The 21,245-nt window shown below is 51.2% G+C and overlaps 1 protein-coding gene across 5 annotated transcripts in view; it reads right to left on the bottom strand.

Moving 5' to 3' along the window:
- LOC144947939 (glutamate receptor ionotropic, kainate 2-like) overlaps positions 1-21,245 on the bottom strand; it is a 219,916-nt gene that overhangs the window by 8,769 nt on the left and 189,902 nt on the right. For 4 of the 5 annotated variants that reach the window (XM_078877355.1, XM_078877356.1, XM_078877357.1 and 1 more), the window contains 2 exons: positions 19,366-19,588; positions 18,480-18,730 (listed from right to left, as the gene is read on the bottom strand). In XM_078877355.1, the coding sequence (XP_078733481.1) occupies positions 18,480-18,730; positions 19,366-19,588 (474 nt within the window). Of the gene's footprint in view, positions 1-1,791; positions 2,049-18,479; positions 18,731-19,365; positions 19,589-21,245 lie in introns of those variants that run through there. The other variant, XM_078877358.1, reaches the window with a different exon arrangement.

Here is a 21,245-nt window from a genome sequence, read left to right as displayed (position 1 = left end):
GTAGTGCTTATCTTTTTTGTCCCAGTTATTTTATTTTCATTCATTTCAGGAGCTTTCAGACACCAATTAAGGAATCTAAGCTGTAGCGTTCAAATGCTGTGACCTGCTGTCGTAAGTTCGCATGCCGTGGTGGGAACGTTCCAAGGAAAGCCACCATCGGACCAATGGTAAAACTGGTGTGTGTCCCCTGTCATTTGAGTACAAACTCAAGCGTGGTGACGATTTAAGCGAACATAACCATCTCTCTCACTCGTCTACAAAAAAAAAAGTTACTTTAAAAAACTTGGTATAACTTTTGACCACCGTGCAATCCGTTTCTGTTTCAAGCAACACGATTGGAGGGAAATGCCATGTGTACAGGCCGAGGCTCGTACATTTTAGCCCGTTGGCAAACGGTTGTCTCTGTGCAGGACTCATCCACGGTGAAGCAACACAGCCTCGACTGAGCACCACTATCTGTCCCCACCATTGTGACGTAATTCTTTGCCTGCATCTGTGACGTAATGGATTACACGAGCGTGTGCCGCAAATACGTCAAATTAACTTTAAACCGGTGCATAAGCCGTCTGTACTTATCCAAACGCGTGCCTGTTTGTATACGTTCGCCGTTTGAGAAATTACATAGTGCGGGCTGCCGAGAGGTTGAAACTGACACCAATGTGCCGTGCCTGGGAAATTGGCCACACATGTCCAATGCAGATGTAATTTCCCATTTCATCGTTGTCAATCTGTCTCCAGTTACATCTAAAATATAAAATAAATATTAACTGAATTCTGAGCACGGCACGCGCACACATTCCGTTTCACGTCCTTCCCATCCTCAACAGACCCCATGTACACCCCACTACTCATCTCCTTCTCACCCCCCCTCCCTCCCGGCTTGCTATGAAACCGTACATTCCATGTTAAACACACCTGCGGTACCACACACCAGACACGTTCCATTGCAATTAAGCAGGTGTGTGGTATTTGAGAGTTAAATTATCATCTAAAGCGGTTCTTTACCATTACTGAATTGCACCCCTTTAGTTCTCAATGATAAAAACATGTATGTCAATACATAGGTGCATACACCCCAGATTAAGAACCACTCCTATAAAGTGGTGGGTGCTTTAGCCGGTGAAATTCCACGTTCCCATGGCAGGCGCTATTATTTCATAGGGCATTTAAACAAGCTGTAATTAATATGCGCTTGCACACAACTGCCAATGCCGTTCCTTCATTTGCGTCCACGTGTGTGCACATTTCTCGAGTGATTTCTTTGCGGTTACGTTTAATAACACCTGTTTCAGGAAGGCATGTACGTGTAGAGCCCCTATGTCAATCCACTGCTGGATGAGGGCCTCCCCACGCCATGAGACACACTTCACTCAGTTAGTCGCCAAAGCATGTTTTGACCTGTCAAGGGAAGAAGTTGAAGATGCGGCCTGCACTTGTGGTGCGTTGAACACAGCGTGGTGGGTGACACGAGGCAATTTAGTCGGGTAGGTCACGTCCCGGAACGAGGAAGAATCCGCTGAGTAAATCCACGGCTCAAGAGTTACCTTGGTAGAAGCTTAAGAAGAGTGATACGGAGTCGACTGACTAGCTGCGAGTGAGCGAGTGAGTGAGCGTAGTCAACCGGTGAGGAGCAACTGCATCATGGCTCCACCCGATCTGTTTTGCATTGAATCTCCCCATTGTTTTTTTTTTTGGGGGGGAGGGGGGTGATGCCTCGTGCAGCACGTTTTGGGCCATTACAGATGATGCAAATAAAAAAAAACTTTGCACGAGCGAGCGGATTACCTCGAGTGCTGGAGGGGGGGGGGGCGTTTGCCGTTGCTGCTGCTGCCCACACCCCATGAGAGAGGTGGGTTTGTGGGGGGGGTAGCAGCTATGCCCGGCGAGGCTGCCGGTCACACGGTCTGTATGGACGACTGCGTGCGCAGCATGCGATCGCCACGCAGCAGGCTGCGGCTCTCCACGTCGCCGGAGAAGCCCGTGGCGGACGGGGAGAGTGAGCACTGCGTGCCCACGCAGGGCAGGACCGGGGAGAAGCACTCCGCTTCCTTGGGGGGGCAGCCCGCGTTGGCAGAGCAGGCGGGCAGGCGGCCGGGCATGGATGAACAAAGCCACGTGTTTGTATGAGAATGTGTGTGTGTGTATGAGAGCGAGCGAGCGAACGAGTGAGCATGGATGCATGGATGGACAGAAAAAGCCACGTGTGTGTGTATGTGTGAGAGAATGTGTGTGTGTAAGAGCAAGTGAGCATGGATGCATTGGCAGGGCCGTGTGTGTGTGTGCGAGCAAGTGTGAGCATGTGTGTGTGTGGAAGCGTGGGTGTTTATATGGAGGCATGTTCATGTGTATGTGTGAATGAAGGTATGCATGTAAGTATGTCGTCGTGCGTGAACATGTGTGTGAGAATGTGTGTGCGTTAGAGGGAGAGTGTGTGAGTGTATGGCCGTATGTGAGTGTTTGGGTATGTGTGGGTATGTGTGTTTGAGTGTGTGAGAATTCAATTAAATAGAGACAGGGTGCGTGTGTGCGTGTGTATTAACACACGAGAGCATGTGTGTGTGTTTGAGATGTGTTTTGTACATGCGCACATGGTAATGCATGTACACACGTAGTCATACGTAAAGTGTTCGTATGTGTGCACATCCATTTGTGGTGTTAATACGTGCATGGTGTGTGTGTGTGTATACAAGAGTTTGCAGGCAGACACGAACACACAGACACATACAAGCGTGTGGAATAGCACAAATAGACAGACACACACACAGACACACACACACACAAACACAAACATGCATGCAGTGTAAAACGGGGATCACACACCACACAAAAACAGAAGAAAAAGAAAAGAAAAAAACAATTAAATTCATTCAAATAATATTCAAACAAATAAGATATAAATTACAAAAATAAGGTAAACACAGTAAGAACATACAATGAGAAATTGCAAGCAAATACACCGCACTCACTGGAAGCACTGGAATTAATTAAAATGTAAAGTAAAGCTGAAAAAAAGGTTTAATGGGAAATGTGATGTTGATTAAACGCCTTTGCAATGAAATATTAATGAAATGAACAAAAATGTAAAAGAAAGCCAAAAGTGTAATGAATATTACATGATGTGAATATTATACACTCACCTCAGAACTTGAACAGTGCCCACAATATGGTAACTTACCTTTAAAATTAATTTCCATTTGAGAGCCGTGACACTTTAAATTAAAGCCAAAGAAAGTCTCCTTATTCTTTTGGAGGAAGTTCAAACTTAGTTTTTTCCTTCTCCCGCCTTCGTGTTTACACGGAGAGCATTCCGCTGTTCATTTGCGCGCCGCTCTACCCCTGCGTGTCGTCCGGGGACCCAGCCACAAGTGGATTGCCCTCTCCTGCCCGCTATCCACGAGATCATTCGAAAACCGCGAACCCCCTCGGCACACGCAGAGAACACGCGCTGATTGCAAGCGCGGAGCCCCTGCGCACAACGCAAACACAAGGTGCCCGACGCTCCGTCGCAAACAAAGCGTCAGGCGGCTCGTTCGTCCATGAAGCTCGGTCCACTCCTCGTATCCGCAGCCAGGATGGATAATACCCACACTTTACCCCCTACACCCCACCGCCCGCCCCCCCCCCACCCCCCGCAAGAAAATTTTCCAACGTACCTAAAATAAAACATGCAGTGTGGTTTTGGCGGTGGGGGAGAGATGCAAAGGGTGTGAGTTTGTGAACCACCATTGGAACTTCATTTGTCAGTAAAAAAATATGATAATTTTTTTTTACCTTTGTATCTGGCAACAAAACTGACACATTTTTTACAAGGAGTCATGTTTGTGAAGTACCGGTGAAGACGCTGGACACCCAGGTTGAGGCACACGTATATTTATTTCAGCTTATCGGTACAGGACAACACTAGAGGGGGTAGCGGCCCCCTCACCCGGATAACTGGGGATACCCCCTAGCTAATCTCACCTATCCCCAAGTCCTCCTCTAACGAGCTAGGGGAGGCTAACTGGCCCGACACTGGTGAGTCGGGCTACGGTCTCCGGAGTCCCAGGGTCTAACCCTGGTTCACGGAACCACGCCTCTGGCTCGCTCCTCTGCAGCCCTGACAAGGGCGGCGTCGAGGGGAGTCCAGGGCTCTAGCTAGGGGATCTTCACTCTTCCTCCTTTGTTCCCCGACTGAGCCCCGAGCTCCCTTTGTCCTCCCCCTTTATACCCCCCATCAGGATCACAACCCCCCAGGCTGCCTGATGCGGACGTCGCTGCGGGCACCCCCCCCGTGTACTCCCGTAACTCCGCCCACTGTGTTTGTTACCCATTGGATCGTATGCACTTACAGCCCTCCCGTAACAGCCCTACATCACCCCCCCCCATTACAGCTCGCAGCCGTCCCGGCTGCAACAATTCCAAATAAAGGAACAATTACCCCTCGACCCCGTGTGTGCCTCATTTTTTCAACAAAATGCAAATAGCAGAACAACAACAAGAACAACAACCATACCCCCGAAGGGAATGTCCGACGCACCCCCCCCCCCCGCATAAATACGAAATCCGTAAGCACGTATGTACAACTAGCCAGGAACTCCCCCATCACACACAGCACACCCACGACACACAACGCACCCACAACACACACACCGCGCCCACACAACACAACACACTCAGTGTGCAAGGAGCACACCACCGACGCAGCATACAGTAACCATGACACGTGAAGGAAAATAAATAAGAAAAGTTTTTTTTTTTTTCTTTTTCTTCCTGCTGTATATTATAAGAGTCTGCGCATTTTAGCGCGCGTCCTTGCCGCAGGCCCGTCACACGGGGCAACCCCGGACGGCGGACCATCCGGTGGCGGCTGTCCCATTCGAGGTGAGGTCGCGATTGAAGTCGCGCGACTGTCGGCATCACCTGTGGGGGTTCCAGGGCGTGAGCCCGTCATTCCCGGTACACCTGTGGGTGGGACAGCCGGCAACACATCAGGCGAGAGCAGCGACGGACCCTCCGAGTCGGTCGACCCCCCACATGCTTGGCCTCGCGTGCGTGGCGTGGGCCCCCGCACCGCAACAAACGGCTTCAGCCTAGAGGGGTGTACAAACCACCGGCGCCTCCCCCATTGGATTCGAACGCACTGAGGCCTCAAAACCTCAACAACCTCGACGGGGCCCCGCCACGGGCGTACGAGTTTAGAGGAGGTCGCGAGTGGTACCTGGGGACAGTGCAGCCATGCCCTGTCCCCCGGCTTCCACTGCAGCACGTGCGCGCGAGCCAGTCTGAGGCGCTCGTTCGCCTTCTGACGCCTGTCAGAATTTAGCCTCGCCGCATCCCGCGCCTCAGTCAGTTTGTCAAGATTAAATTTAACGTGATCGTCCAATTTAGATTTGCCCAGCGGCACGGGGATCTGCAACTGTGCCCGAACAGGTGGGTCGGGTTCGCGGCCATACATAAGAAAGAAAGGTGAAAACCCCGTCGCAGCATGGGGAGCCAATCTGTATGCCGCTAGAACCCCTTGAATATGTAAGTCCCAATCAGCCTGTGAGTCCGAAACTTGCTGCGACAACATAGACGTGATGGTGCGATGCAGACGCTCGACCATCCCGTCCGTTTGCGGGTGATAGGGGGAGGTTCGAATTTTTTTCGTTCCCAGGAGATCACAGACTTGTTTTAGGAGTTTCCCCGAAAAATTTCTACCCTGGTCGGTCAACAACCGCTCCGGGGCACCTTTGTCCATGACATAACCTTGGACAAAGGCGTCGACGATGGCTGCTGCCGACTGATTCGCCAGGGGCCAGGCCATAGGCCAGCGCGTAAAATATTCGACCCCAGTAAGCAAATATTTATTTCCCCTGGAGGTGGCGGGGAATGGCCCCAGAATATCCAGTGCGACCAGTTCATTTATTCTGGAGACCTGGATGGATTGCAAGGGCGGGTTCGACTCCCGTGCCGGTGGTTTGCGCTGCGCACACTGAGGGCATGCCGCCAACAGATCAGTGACATCCTTTGTCATACCCGGCCAAAAAAAATTCAGCTGGAGCAAGGCGAGTGTTTTCTGGGTACCTAGGTGGAGGAGGCGCTCATGAGCAGCCCACACCACCTTACCTCGTAGGCCAGAAGGGACCACCAGCCGGTGACGCTGGGATTTCCCGTCCCAATGCATAAGCAAGCCCGCATGGGTTTCCCATGCGTCGGCATGACCCGTCACACGCCCCCTCTCCCCGGCGCGACGACGCAACGCGAGGAGGGAGGCATCCTCCAACTGGAGGCGCCCCCATTCATCAACGGGCAATCCAAGCAGGGAATCTCTCCCCTGTTCGGCGATATCAATGGGGACTACCGTTTCATCGTCGGCGGCCGCCGCCAGGACCGGAACCATCATGTCCCCTACTGGCTTGCAACGCCCCGACCCCAGGAGACATGCGCATTCGGAGGCGGTTGGCATCCGTGACAGAGCGTCAGCGTTGGTGTGGCGAACGCCCTTACGATAAGTGGTTTCAAAACTGAAATCCTGGAGGACCTCCAGCCATCGGGACAATTGTCCCGATGGCTGTTGAACCTTCAGGGCGTACTGCAGTGCCGCATGATCTGTGCGGACGGTGAAATGCCGACCGTACAGATATGGGCGATACTGTTGGATGAAATAGACAATTGCCAACAGTTCCCTACGGGTGACACAATATCTTTGCTCCGTTGGAGACAACACCCGACTGCCGTACGCGACCACCCGTTCCACGCCGTCAACCACCTGGGAAAGCACGCCTCCAATACCCGTGTTGCTCGCGTCGGTGTCGAGCAAAAACGGCCTCGAAAAATCTGGGTAAATCAAGGGAGGAGCCTTCACCAGCGCGTCCCGAAGGGAGCAGAAAGCAGCTTCCTCATCCTGACCCCAGTGGAACCGAACCCCTTTAGATGTTAACGCGTGTAGGGGTTTGGCAATCGTTGCAAAATTAGCGACGAAGCGTCGGTAATATGATGCGAAGCCAATAAAACTCCTGACCTCTCCCACCGAGGTGGGAGTCGGCCAGGAGCTGACACACTGCGTTTTGGCGGGATCGGTAGCAATACCCGAGCGCCCTACGATGTGCCCCAAATAACGCACCGACTCGCGTAACAAATGGCATTTTTGGGGCTTAAATTTCAAATTAGCAGCCCGCATCTTTAGGAAAACCGCCCGCAACCTCTGGAGATGTTCATCAAAAGTTTTACCAAAGACAATAACGTCATCCAAATAAATCAGGCACGATTCCCATTGCAATCCAGCCAAAACCAATTCCATCAATCGCTGGAAAGTTGCCGGCGCTGAGTGTAAGCCCATCGGCAACCGGTTGAATTGGAACAGGCCGTGCGGTGTACGGAAAGCAGTTTTAGGCTTAGAATCATCGTCCAGAGGAAGCTGCCAGAATCCCGAAAGTAAATCTAGTGTGGAGAAGAATCGCGCTCCCGCCAAAGCGTCCAGCGATTCGTCCATCCGTGGGAGCGGGTATGCGTCGGCAACCGAAATTTTATTAAGGCGCCGAAAATCAACGCAAAACCGCAACGAGCCGTCCTGCTTTTTAACCAGGACGATCGGCGCTCCCCACGGGCTGGTGGAGGGAGAAATGATGTCGGCGGCTAACATGTCATCAACAGCCGATTTGACATGGTCCTTTTCGGCGGGACTTAACCGAAACGGATTTTGGCGAATTGGCGCGCTGTCACCCGTGTCAATATGGTGACGCAGCAGGTGAGTGCAACCCAAATCATATTTATCACGACTGAAAACGTCGGAAAATTCCCTCAGTAGCGTTCTAAGCTGTTGGCGCTCTGAATTTGTCAGGTCCGTCGATCCCGCACAAAGCGCGTCGATCCACCCTTCATCGCTGTCCGAATGTGGGAGCATCCGGGAAGCAGTGCCAACGTGGTTCGCGACAGGTTCCTCGCAGGGCACTGGCGTCGCGTGAGCGAGCACCGTCCCTTGAGGAACCACCACCGTCTGCGATCCCACATTGAGGACCGCGATGAAAGGGTCCCCGTCCCCTCTTACGACGGTCTGGGCCGGAATCAAATGAGGCCCATTAACCCCGGCCCTAGACGGTCCCAGCAAAACACCCTGATCCCCTATGCCCTTAGCGAAGGGCCTACGAAGTTTCAGAGGCACTAGCATTTGAGCTCCCGGCGGCACACGAACAGTTTTAACGACGAACGCCGGTACCGTCGCGAACGCCGACCGAGCTGCCGCAGGGGATGGCAGGAACGCCATGCGCCGCCCCGATGGAAGCTCAATGCATCCTTGGTCGATCAAAATACGAATGGGCATTTTACCTAAGAAATCCGTCCCCAGCAGGCACGGAACCGCCAGCGAGGAGGAAACGAAAATCGGCCCCGACAATTTGATGTCCCCAATAGAAATTTGCGCTCGAATCTGTCCCATGATGCCGAGAGAGCCCCCGTTAGCGGCATAGAATGGGACGTTAACCGGCAGTAAAGGCCGGCTTTGTACGGGCAGAATATTGTAAATTAATTCCGAAATGATTGTCGCCGATGCCCCCGTATCGACCAAGATGCGTACTTCTACCCCGTCAATGTGTCCGACTACGGCCGACGACCCTGACGACGCGGCTACCACGCGATGGGCCAACACGGACCACTGTTTGGGCTCGATTTGAGTCCCCGCAGTGATCCGCGTTAGCCCCTCGCAACGCGACATCGGCCCCCCGTTTGTTGTGGTGCGAGAGCGTGCAACGGGTAGGTGCTTTGGCCAAACATGTGTGGTGCCGCGACTCGCCGGGTCATGTTGCTGGAGCTTGGGAGGAGGAGGCCCGGCGTCCCGTCGAGCCGTCGTCCCGCGCTGTCGAGGAGAGCGGCACCCCGAGGCGACGTGGCCCCGGACGCCGCAGTTGAAACACCGCGGGAGCCCCGGTGGAGACGACGGGCGGTTGAAACGGCTTGACCCGTCCCGGGCCGACCGTACTTCTTGCGCCTGTTGCCGTCGATGGTCGACGGCGAAGAGCTCCTCCGTCGGAAGGGTGGCTGCAGCCACCGCACGCCCTGCCGATGCCCTGCTGGCTTTCCGCCGCAGGGACAGAAGGTTGGCGTGAAGGAGGCGCGCCGCCTGAAGAGAGGTCATCTCGGCGTCCTCCTGTGCGACGACAGCGATGTCCAGGTCGTCTGCCAGGAGGAGTATTTTCTCCGTGACCATCGCGTCCACGCCATCGTCGTCCATACGGGGAAAAGCCGTCTTAGCCAGCGCTAGGAGGCTCGTCCTGTATGCCAGGGGCGACTCCTTCTCACCCCGCTTGCGCTCGTAGAACCGCTCTCTGCATTCCGCTGAAGGTCCATAGACCCCGGCCAGCAGCTGTAGTGCCTTCGGCAGAGTAGACCGCTTCTCTTTCGGCGCCGATGTGAGGGCGGCGAGCGCGTCTGCGTCGAGGAGCGCCGGCAGCGCGCAGAGGGCTTCATCGTCGGACCACCTTGCCATTTCTTGGTGGGCGATGAAGCGTCGCTGGAAGCCGCCCCAGTCGCCCTCTGCACCAACAAATTCTTTAAGCGGAGGCAGCCGTTGTTGTAGCGCAGCGTTCGCCTTGGACGTCTGTAGGCTGCTATCCCCGGGACTCGGCTGTGCGTCGGCGCGAATGGCAGATGGAATCGCCTGTCGCGGATGTGATGACGCTCCCTCCGCTGGAGATGACGCAGCTGTCCCAGCGAGAGCGGTGTCGGACCCAAGGTTGAGCCCGGCCACGCCCTCCGCAGCTGCCGTGACGATGGCGGGAAATTCAAAGCTTGAGTTTTCAGAAATGGCGGGAAGGCGCTCAGGTTGACGGCTCCCCTCGCCCCGTGGTGGACCACCAGCCCCCAGCCGCGTGATGTTTTCCAGCGTGGCGGCAGCGGCGTACAGTAGCTCCGCCAGTCTCTCGTGAGCCAGCCGTAGCGCGTCTGGCTGCGGCCCCTCTTCATGCCGATGCCCCGGTAGGAACGCGTCGGCCCCCGGCTGCGCCATGTCTTGGTGAGCCGCCTCGGGCTCAACGACTTCAGCAGTGTCCTCCTCCGGTACTCTGGCTCGAGCTGTCTGACGTGTTTCCATGTCCGTAGTACTTCTGACACCAGATGAAGTACCGGTGAAGACGCTGGACACCCAGGTTGAGGCACACGTATATTTATTTCAGCTTATCGGTACAGGACAACACTAGAGGGGGTAGCGGCCCCCTCACCCGGATAACTGGGGATACCCCCTAGCTAATCTCACCTATCCCCAAGTCCTCCTCTAACGAGCTAGGGGAGGCTAACTGGCCCGACACTGGTGAGTCGGGCTACGGTCTCCGGAGTCCCAGGGTCTAACCCTGGTTCACGGAACCACGCCTCTGGCTCGCTCCTCTGCAGCCCTGACAAGGGCGGCGTCGAGGGGAGTCCAGGGCTCTAGCTAGGGGATCTTCACTCTTCCTCCTTTGTTCCCCGACTGAGCCCCGAGCTCCCTTTGTCCTCCCCCTTTATACCCCCCATCAGGATCACAACCCCCCAGGCTGCCTGATGCGGACGTCGCTGCGGGCACCCCCCCCGTGTACTCCCGTAACTCCGCCCACTGTGTTTGTTACCCATTGGATCGTATGCACTTACAGCCCTCCCGTAACAGCCCTACATCTGCATAGACCACAAAACCTGCATTCATAATGCAAACAAAAAACACAACTCTGATAATTTGCACTGTCCTTGAAGTTGATTGTTCCACACCCGAGACAGCTTTCCTTAGAGCCTAGTCTCACATGGGTTGGACCAGATGACGCCAAAAGGCGCACAACTCAAAGACAATGCACCATCAGAGTATGAGAGCTCGGGGTAAGCATTTACACCATTGGAACCTCATTTGCCATTAAAAAATATGATAATTGTTTCTTTACCCTTCTATCTGGCAACAAAACTGACACCTTTTTTACAAGGAGTTTTTTTTTACAACAAGTTTGTGAACCGTTCCAGGATGGCAATCGCACGATGCGTGGCTATCTGGATGCGCAGGCGGTGGTGAAGTTTGCACCGTGGCCCACGGGACCTTGAGTGGCGTTGGCACCGAGATACGAAGAGAGCTACAGATTGGACTGGGGGGGGGGGGCATTTCCTTCCCTTGTACCAGGGCAACATCCCAATAACACTAAAAATACACTTTTATTATCTAACCAGGTAAGGCCTCACTGCGCTACATACGGTAAGCTCTTTTTTCAGAAGCGACCTGGCTTTCGCAAACGATAGCTCAACAAAGTGTCTTATCGTCACGTGGAAATGTATAGCAGCCAAAGACTCTAAATGCGTGTTGATTCGAAATTTTTTAGGGGAAAACTCGAGAACCCGGAGAAAAATGCACGCGACCACGGGGAGAACATGCAAACTCCAAAATATACGAACCCATGACCTCCTGTATAACAGGCGAGGTAGTTAACATCTCACCACCGTGGCACCCACCACTGGTGTCACGTGTTGTCTCCATGGTGCTACTCCTAAACGATGGGGGGACAACTGGATGCAAAACTTATCTTATTTTTTTATTTATAGAGCACATTCACTCAAGGCGCCTGACATAGTTTCAAGAAAAATGGTGACAGAATAGATTGAATTCGATGACGGGAACGTGCAAAGATTAACGAATGAGTGACCTGAATCGAGGTTACTTAGGTAAGCTTTAAAATGCACGGTCTTGAGCTCCGTCTCATGCGACTGACAAAAACTAAAAATAAAAACTGGGACTTTAAATGCCCCGGGAAGAAGTGCAGATTTCCCAGGGTCAGCTCGTCTCAACAAGAGAACTATCCTGGGAAAACCAGCACAGGTGGCAACCCCGAAAGTCGTTACACACGCACAACAAATTATCCCTGTGTAAATGTACACATAAATATTAAACAAAGTCATTCACCGTGTTTACTTGAGACGGACGGATGCAATTCTAACAAATAGACGCAGGGATGTGACAAAATATGCGAACGGAGTGATGGGTAAGCATCGTATAAGAATGACAGACAGCCAAACTGATTAACACATGATGGCTATATTATAGGCCAGCTCAGTGGATATATGGGCGTCTGGATGGATGGCTTAACGGATGAGTGATAGCTCAAGAGATGGATTAATCGGTAATTGTAAGAAGGCACACACACACACCAACACACGTGTGCATTACAATACAGTATCTGCATAACTACACGCAGTTGGACATCAATGGCATAAGAGGTCATTCGCGCTCACATGCATTGCATCATCAGCCATGATTTATCCACAGCTGGATTAAGGCCTCCCCCTTAACCTTCGCCACAGCTCCCGGTCGCACGATGCAATGATTAATCTAGCTCGTGCGCAGAAGCCAATTCATCGCTCCATCTCTGCGAGTGACGTCCTTTCGGTGGTTGTTCCCTCCTTCGGCTGACATTCCTTCATTAATCTCGACCACAGGCCATCGCCCCTTCTAGCGACGTGATCTGTCCAAGTCTACTTACTTTTCTCAAGGGTCAACGTGACGTCCATAACCTGTGCACGCATCACGTCCCACCTCTCAGCGCAATTTCAACCTTGAGCTTCTCTACGCTTCCTTGCACATGCTTCCATTTCCTTTGGCAATGTCCAATGTCCATCCTTCCGATCCATGTCATTTCAGTCTGTATGAAGGTTAAACTTCTTTCGCGCCGTACATAGCCAATCGTGCTTATCGGAGGTGCGGGGTAAGGACAACATACTAAACACAAACATCTGTTCTTTTGGCCTAACGTCCCACACAGGATGAAGAGGAATAACTAACTAAAGAAATGAGTTTCCAATCTAGATGATTTAAAAGTGCATAGCTCCAGCGGCTTCCTAATATCGGAAGAGCTTCCAGATGGACGCAGAAGCGCATCCGAAAGCGCCGCGCACGAAGTGGTGACCGTCTTTGTTCGATGGTTAGCTAAAAAATGCGCACCAACTAAAATATTCTGCTTTAGGCACACGTGTTGCTTTATTACTTCGTTCAACTTTTAAAAAAGCACTCTGTGACCTGCACTCATCTGCCTCGATTTCTCATCATTCGTCCGCTTCTTACGACTGCCCTAGGTACGCACACTCCGCCGTGCTCTGCAACAGACATCGTCAATTTCCAGAAAATACGTTACGAAATTGCATCAAGTGTGAAGTGCTAATATGCACACAGGCACAACGGAAAGGCCCCTTCGTTGTGCCGTACAGCCGGGATTGCATAACAAAGCTTGCATTCAAGGGACATGCCCTTGCTCCCAAAACTCAAGGCTGGCACGGCACATGAGGGGGCGGTGCGAACAGTACCACGTCTTGGCAACCTTTGTCTCCCCAGCGCCTACGTTCATTGCCACAGGAGGGGCTCATTTTAAGGCCGAGTTGACCTAGGGCAGGCCCAGGACTGGCTCAGATACGATGATCACCGGTGATATATGCATGGCCGGGAATGATTTTCCGTTTACAGGATTGTAGTGCAGTGCAGTGCACTCACCATTACACAAACACACAAAGGCACATCTCATCCTCTGGTTAGTCTCATAGATCACAAAGACAATTGATGTGAGCAAGCATCTGATAAGGCCGCCACGGGGCACAAGAGGATGGCTGTGGCTTAAATCAAGCTCGGCTGCCTTTGTCTCCCCAGCACTGATATTTACACACTGCACCAGGCACTCATTGAAAGTGGAGTCAACATAGAGAAGGCCCAGGCCTGGCTCTGATATCAGTCTCCACTAATATTAGCCTTGGCCAGGCATCAAACTCAGGTGGATCGTTGTGCAAGCTACTGCACCACCATGCACCAAGCAACAACAGCCGCCATTCACCACAAACTAACCGACGGGGACGTCACCAAAGTGCTTGTGCCAGGCTAGGTGCACTCATATGAGGTGTGGAAGTCGCAGGATTGACCCAGGTGTTACGGGTCGAGCGATGCGCACGACCCCACGCTCACCGCTGTGCGCATCTCTCCCGTCTCCTGGCACCACAAACACGCAGCGCGTCCACACGAGGAGAGGTTCGTGGGATCTCCGCCCTCTGGCACGACACCGCAGCTCGTGGCAAGGAGACTTTTCCGAAAAAACACAGCGACGTGCTGCGAGAACGTAAATGTGCCAGCGCTCATCGCCTATGGCTCTCTTCACAATGAACCCCCTCTTTGCGAGACGTGTGGCAGCCTAGCTAAGCATTCAATACACAGTGGAGATTGAAGGAGTATCGTATACGTTCTTTGAACAAGTGCAGGTTACTGCTGCGGTGGGTGTTCGCGGGGTAGCGCTGCTGTGCAACTCTTTCAAATGTGCTGTCTGGGTTGTACCACGTGTTGCTCAGCACGATGTCTGACGTTTCGCTCCATGTGACGAGAGTTTATTCCTACCTAGGAGGAGTGATTCGTTTGAAACATCTTACGGGGGTTACCAGCAGGCCTTTTTCTTCGCAATGGCTGTAGTGCTGTCAATGTTTGCATTGCCAATGACTGTGGCGAGATGTTAACTACCTCGCCTGGTATGCAGGACGGTGTGGATTCGAATCCGACCCTGACACCTGCTGTATATTTGGAGTTTGCATGTTTCTTTCCCAGTGGTCACATGGAATTTTCTCCCGGTCCTACGGGTTTTCCCTTCACGTTTAGAATCAACGTGTGTTCTAGACTTTTTGGCCGCTATACATTTACACGTGACAAGCCACTTCGTTGAGCTATCATTTGTGGCCAGGTCGCTGAAAAAGAGCTAGAAAGCTCAGTCGGTCTTACCTGGTAAAATAAAATTAGTTAAAAGTTGAGTTGGATAAAGATTCCCACACTGGAGTGTGTTCGTATAATGGCTGGCTTGGAGGAGTAATTAATGGGAATAAGGCACTACCACTAGAATACACGGTACGTCTATCGATAATAATGATTTATTATCGCATGGCATCTTGGTATGATCTTATGAATAGGTTTCGGACAAAATAAGGCAAGATGGATGTTGCCCTGCCATAATAATCATTCCCAGGGCAGCGTTGATCTGTTCCAGCTCAAATTAAAGACTATTAATAACTCGTTCTCTAATCGTTCACAGGCTAAGTTGGGGAACTTTGCATGTTTGTTTTTAAGACTGTAAATAACATAAATCTGAATGAAATACAATGTTTGTAAAGGCACAATTACTTCACTATCAATAACCCGCTATCTCGTCGCCAGCAGGCTAGGTTGGTAGACTTTTCATGCTTCTTTTAATATGGTATATAAAACAAATGTAAAAAACGAAATGCAATATTTGTAAAAGGCACAATTACTTCATTTGCATTTTTGGTTGATTGCGAAGCCCTGTTTTTATAGCCACTATTCAACCCGACGGCCGCGATGTCACGGGGGCGATTACATTGAAAGACTCGTCGTGGATTTTGAGCTATTGAGCCATTCGATATTAATAAACTGTGACATTCTCAAATCCATTGGCCAGCCCTCGTACACACACACACACACACGTACACATGTACACACATAAAACGCATACAGAGAAATGGCACGCCTGAGAGAGTTGACTCAAAGGATGTGTTCCAATAATGAATTCAAGACTTTGAGGTGCATTATTCCCAACGGGCACACATCTTCGAGATTAATGGGTGCGGTTTTGCAAGATTGTATTTTATTTTATCACTATGTAGGTCATTTGCCCACCATTTTTTGCAAGGGGCTCCCACCGCCATTAGCCAGCAGGGGTAGGAGACGTCTCTTCCTGTGCCTTCGTGGCAGGGATAGTCCCGATGGCTTATTTTTACAAAAACCCACAGAATGTAGCCCCTGTGATTTACGAATTTTAGTTAATGTAAGAATGCAATCGATTCAATTGTTTTTTACCACTCACGATACAAACATCAAATCGTCCGTGTATAAATACATTACCCATGTACATGTCAATTCACTGTTGGATGAAGGCCTCCATACAGGTCTTGCGGGTTTGTATGCACATACTTCACCACTATCGTCATTGCCGGTTGGGGAATGTGGGGCGCATAGAAATGGCAGCAGAGTACAGCGCAACAACGGATTTTGCTGCACTGCCATCTGCCGCCAGAAACCCACACGAAAATAGATAATTTACAATTTATTATAATAACATGCAGATAGGGGGTGGAACAGTGGCACAGTGGTGAGTATGCTGCGCTATGAACCAGGGGACCCAAGTTCAGTTCTCCTGGACATTTGTGAAAAAGAGCTCTATAATCTCATCGGATGCCTCCAGTTTCTGTAAATATTAAGATTCTAAATTCAAAGCCACGGGTAGCATCGGTGGCGAGTGATGGTAGCACCAGATCCCTGGCCTTGTCCCCCGTCACCAACTTGCACCGACCAGAATGGTGAAGTATGGTCAAATCCACCCCCATGACTGACACGGCGGAAATGGAGGCCTTGACCCTTTGCTGGATGCAGAATTGGTGGAATTTAAGCCCATTAACTCGAGAGTAACACAGAACTAAGAGGCAGATCAAAACAAGACAAGCCAAAGAGGGATTGATTCTCGAATCGAATCACTGACCCAAAATAGCGGAAATTCAATGGCTCCTCGGATGGAGTGAGTGAATTGCGCTACACGCCCAAGGAGCAGAGACCGAGTCTAGTAAGATAGATAGAGTTCCACACGAAGAAAAACACCAACGCAGAGTGAATCGATGAACCAAGACATTGAAATGCTCGCGCAGGGGTGAGCCGAGTGTCGGAGACACGGGGACGATCGCGGTGCAGACGTTAAAAAAAACACACCACATGGCAGAGAGCATCAAAGTCAGTTGAACACGTGGCCGGCTTTCACGACCAATATTATTCATAATAAAGGGGTTCTTTTTGGGTTACATCCCATGAATATAAATGTGTCGTTAAGCCACCACCACCACCAACACCACCCGACACAGCCAATTAGTGAGGTCTGTCACGTAAAACAAAACGTGCCAATTAGTTACTAGTTCCGCACACCGGTGTGTGCTGGAGAGAAAATCCACGACATTTAGAATTTTTAGTTTAATGACGTTTCGCTGGTGATTACAACAGCCAGCTTCATCAGACGAATTGCCAAAAATGGTGAAGTCACCGTGCTCGACTCACTCGTCTTCAGCACGCGCGTCGCTCCACGTGAAACGCGACCAGCATACGCTCTCAAGCCGTGCCTCGCAACAGCGGTTTATATATTTACTATTTGTCAAGCTAATGTAGCCAGCGCCTGGTTATTTTAGGTAAAGTAGATTTTTCTTTTTATTGGTTCTTTCGGTAAAGTCACGTAGAAGGGAAATAATAAAATAATAAAAATAAAACATTATAAAATAATTCTCACGACGTTTCGGCCACAACGCAAGCAGAGGTGAAGAACAGGTCTGTCTTTCCGACAGACCTGTTCTTCACCTGAGGACGGCTGCTTGTGTTGTGGCCAAAACGTCGTGAGAAAATTTTTATTATTTATTATTATTTGATTATTTCCCTTCTACGTGACTTTACCGAAAGAACCAAGAAGATGAATCCCTGCAGTGACAAAAGCTTTAAATCGAAATTTCGATTTTTCTTTGTTCGGTATGAAACGGTAGAAAAATAAACCTGCACGGTAGGAAGAGCGACACTCAAGACTATAATGCACAGGCGTCCTTGTCAGAAAACTAGTTGCTGTGCTGCCACCAGCTCATTGGCCCCACATATGTCAGTTGAACTTCTTTCGCAGCTTATGCAGTCAACCGCGCTAATCAGAGGTGCAGGAGAAGGACAACGAAATGGGCCTCTCACACAAATGATCACAGCTCGGTCTCAGAAAGATCTCCACTGCCACTACCAACAGCATCACCACTCACACGACCACCACCAACACCACCACGACCACAGTCACTAGGACAGGTATCACTGCCACCAACACCGGGACAATCATCAACAACAACCTTAACCACTACTGGCACCACGAAAGATGAAGACAAAGATCCCCCGTATAGCCTTAACAGACTGTAGGGGCAAGTGCTGTTAGCGAGCACCTATGAAGGCCGGCACGGCGCACAAAGGGGGTGGGTGGTCAATACCACGCCCGGCCGCCTTTGTCTCCCCAGTGACGATGTTACACATTGCACCAAGTACTCATTTGAGGCTGAGTCGACCTAGGGGAGGCCCAGGACCGGTTCAGATAATCGTCACTGGTGTTGGCCGTGAGCGCGAATTGAACCCGGGTCGCCAGGTTCGTAGCGCAGCGTGCTAACCGCTACACGACTGCTCCTTAACCACCAAAGATGAAGACAAAGATCCCCCGTTTAGGCACCACCATGCTCACAGTCACCACCATCACCACCACTACCTCCACCACCAAATCCACCACCACCGCTAACACAACCACAACGCCCATGTCCATCACCAACACCATCACCATTATCACCACCACCATAATTGAGACCCTGCTGCAACCATTTCCAGTACCACTGCCACCGCCACCAGCGTCACTACCATCGCTATAACCACCAACCATCATGCCCACCACCACCACCATCTCCGCCACCACTGTCAGCACCACCACCCTGGCTGGGCCCACCTTCTCGATCTTGGCATTCCTCCGCGCCTTGTAGATGAACTCCCCGATGGCGACGAAGACGGAGAGGACGAGACCGGCGGCGAGCACGATGAAGATGCCGCCGATGTTCTGCACGCCCAGAGCGCTCGCCTCATTGCTGTCTTCCTCGGGGCAGCCGTTGCCACGCCACCACTTCTCCTTCATCATGTGCAGCTTGCCCTCCTCCTGCAGCTGCAGGATGGCGATGGTGATCTTGTCCCGGTACGGGGAGCCTGCACCGAGCGCGGCGCAAACGCAGCGCAACGCCGCCGCCGGCAAGGGTTGGATTTTTGGTGCGGCCACAACTTACGAGCGGCGCAACAAAACACACACGGGGCCGGGAGCCGCAAGTCGCGCGCGGCGGGAGCGCGGACGATTCACCGGCCCGCTGCTTGGCTGTGGAGCGTTACATTTACAAATTTGCGGCGCGTCCCGGGAGTAACTTGTGTCTCGCCCGAGCAACATGGGCTCGTGCCCCCCCGGTCATTATTGAACAACTTCGTGAGCTTAAATTTCGATTTAAAGCTTTCGTGACTGCAGGGATTCATCTTCTTGGTTCTTTCGGTAAAGTCACGTAGAAAGGAAATAATAAAGTAATTAAAATTAAACAGAATAAAATTATTCTCACAACGTTTCGGCCACAACGCAAGCAGCCGTCCTCAGGTGAAGACCAGGTCTCCCCGACAGACCTGTTCTTCACCTGAGGACGGCTGCTTGCGTTGTGGCCGAAACGTCGTGAGAATTATTTTATTATGTTTTATTTTTATTATTTCATAATTTCCCTTCTACGTGACTTTACCGAAAGAACCAAGAAGACACATATATATTTAAGCAAGTTAAAACACCGTAACTCCCCAGTGGAGCTCACCCAGTGGCGTGCCGATGCCGTAGCCCTTGTTGTCGATGAGTCCGCCGACCTGCGTGAGGTTGCAGTTGCGCTGAGTCACGTACTCGATGTTGGTCGACTCCATGAGCATCGCGTAGTCCGTGGTGAGCACGCGCTGGATGCCCTCCTCGTTGTTCTTCATGAGCGCCGTCTGGCGGCTGCTCATGAAGGCCCACATCTTCTCGTACGTCGAGATCTTGGATTTCTGAGGGTGAGAAATGAAAGCGCAAAGCAGATCGCGGCGGGCTGGCGGGCCACCGAGGCGGGCGGGCGGGCGGGCGGTCGCGTTGTGGGGCAAAGTGTGGGCACTCCCCGCCCGGCTCTAACGAGACGTCCGGCTAGCGTGGAGAAGCAGGCCACATTGCTCTCTGGTGGAAGAGGCTATTCGGACAGCAGTGGGCACGAGAAAGCCATTGAAGGGCTGCACCTTTACAAGCGTCAATAGTGGCCAAATTACGTGTTTGTTCTTTGCCCATATTAAGGCCTCGTATCGCAAAAGGCGAGGAACAAATGGGTCTGGGAAGTGCTTGCTGCACTGTCCCTTTTCTCAATCCACTGCTGCGTGATGGTCTTCCCACACTGTGTTATTTAACCATACTTCACCACGCCGGTGAGTGGCGTACTGCCTTCTATGAAGAGAATCAGAATATGTATGTATGTATGTTAGAGGAATCCGATGAGATATGTAAAGCTCTTTTCACAGAAGTCCGTCCGGCTTATCGCACGGAAGGTGGAAGTCTCACATCGGCTCCGTATCTGAGTAAATCAACAACGACCCCCCCCGCCCCCGGCATAGCACCACATCTGCACCCCACCACCACCGCCACCACCACACTCAGCCATAAAAAAAGATGTAAAATATTACTCAATCACTGTAACTCTAATGCGAGAGCTCATCAAGACTCATTAATTAATTCAGCAATTTCCATCTGTGCGATCGTAATAATATAAACAATAATTCATAGCCTGTGGGATGAAGGTCTTCCCTCCATGCCATGCCGGCCCTGGGAGTTGTTGGGCCGCACTTCACAATGATGGTTAGTACTTTTTTCTGGCAACAAAACTGACACCTTTTGCAAGGAATCATGCTTAAATGAACTACAAAACTTGCAGTCAAATGCAAAAAAAAACAACTCTTATAATTTATGCATTGTCCTTGAAACTGATTGGTCCACACCAGAGACGGCTTTCTTTAGAGCCAAGTCTCATATGGTGTTCGACCAGATGACGCCAAAAGGCGCACTTTTTTTTAGCATTTGACTGCAAGTATTGTGGTTAATGTAAGCATGATTCCTTGCAAAAGGTATCAGTTTTGTTGCCAGAAAAAAGGGTAAAAACCCTATTAGTATATTTTGGTACTGGCAAAGGAGGTCCCATGAAATGATGGTTAGTTTTCGTTGGTTCCGAGACTCGTTCAGATATCAACCACCACTGCTACTGGCCATGCCCCCCCCCTCTCCCCCCCCGTGAACTCCTGCAGCCACGACTCTACAACCCCCCCCTTCCCCCCCCCCTCTACTTGCCAATATAAAGCCACAACAGCAGATCATTATTTCTAACCTGATGACGGACACTTGTGTTGTGACCGAAACGTCGTGTTTATTGTTTATTTTTTCTATCTACGTGACTTTACCGAAAGAACCAGAGAGCATGGCCAGGTATCAAACTCAGATCGCCGTGTTCATGGCGCCACAATGCTCACCACTGCGTCACCGCTCCACCCGTGCAACCACAGCAATGTAATTTGAAAGTTTCTCCATGCGTAAAAATAAAAAAAATAGGTAAAAAAAAATAGTTTTGCAAAGCACACACTTTTATTTTCACTCAAAAGTAGAAAATTAATTATTTTGACCCCAGAATTA

This window comes from Lampetra fluviatilis, chromosome 47, assembly GCF_964198595.1.
Source record: "Lampetra fluviatilis chromosome 47, kcLamFluv1.1, whole genome shotgun sequence".
NCBI lineage: Eukaryota > Metazoa > Chordata > Hyperoartia > Petromyzontiformes > Petromyzontidae > Lampetra > Lampetra fluviatilis.
Note: the sequence above shows the minus strand (reverse complement) of the source record. Positions and strands in the feature narration are given on the sequence as shown.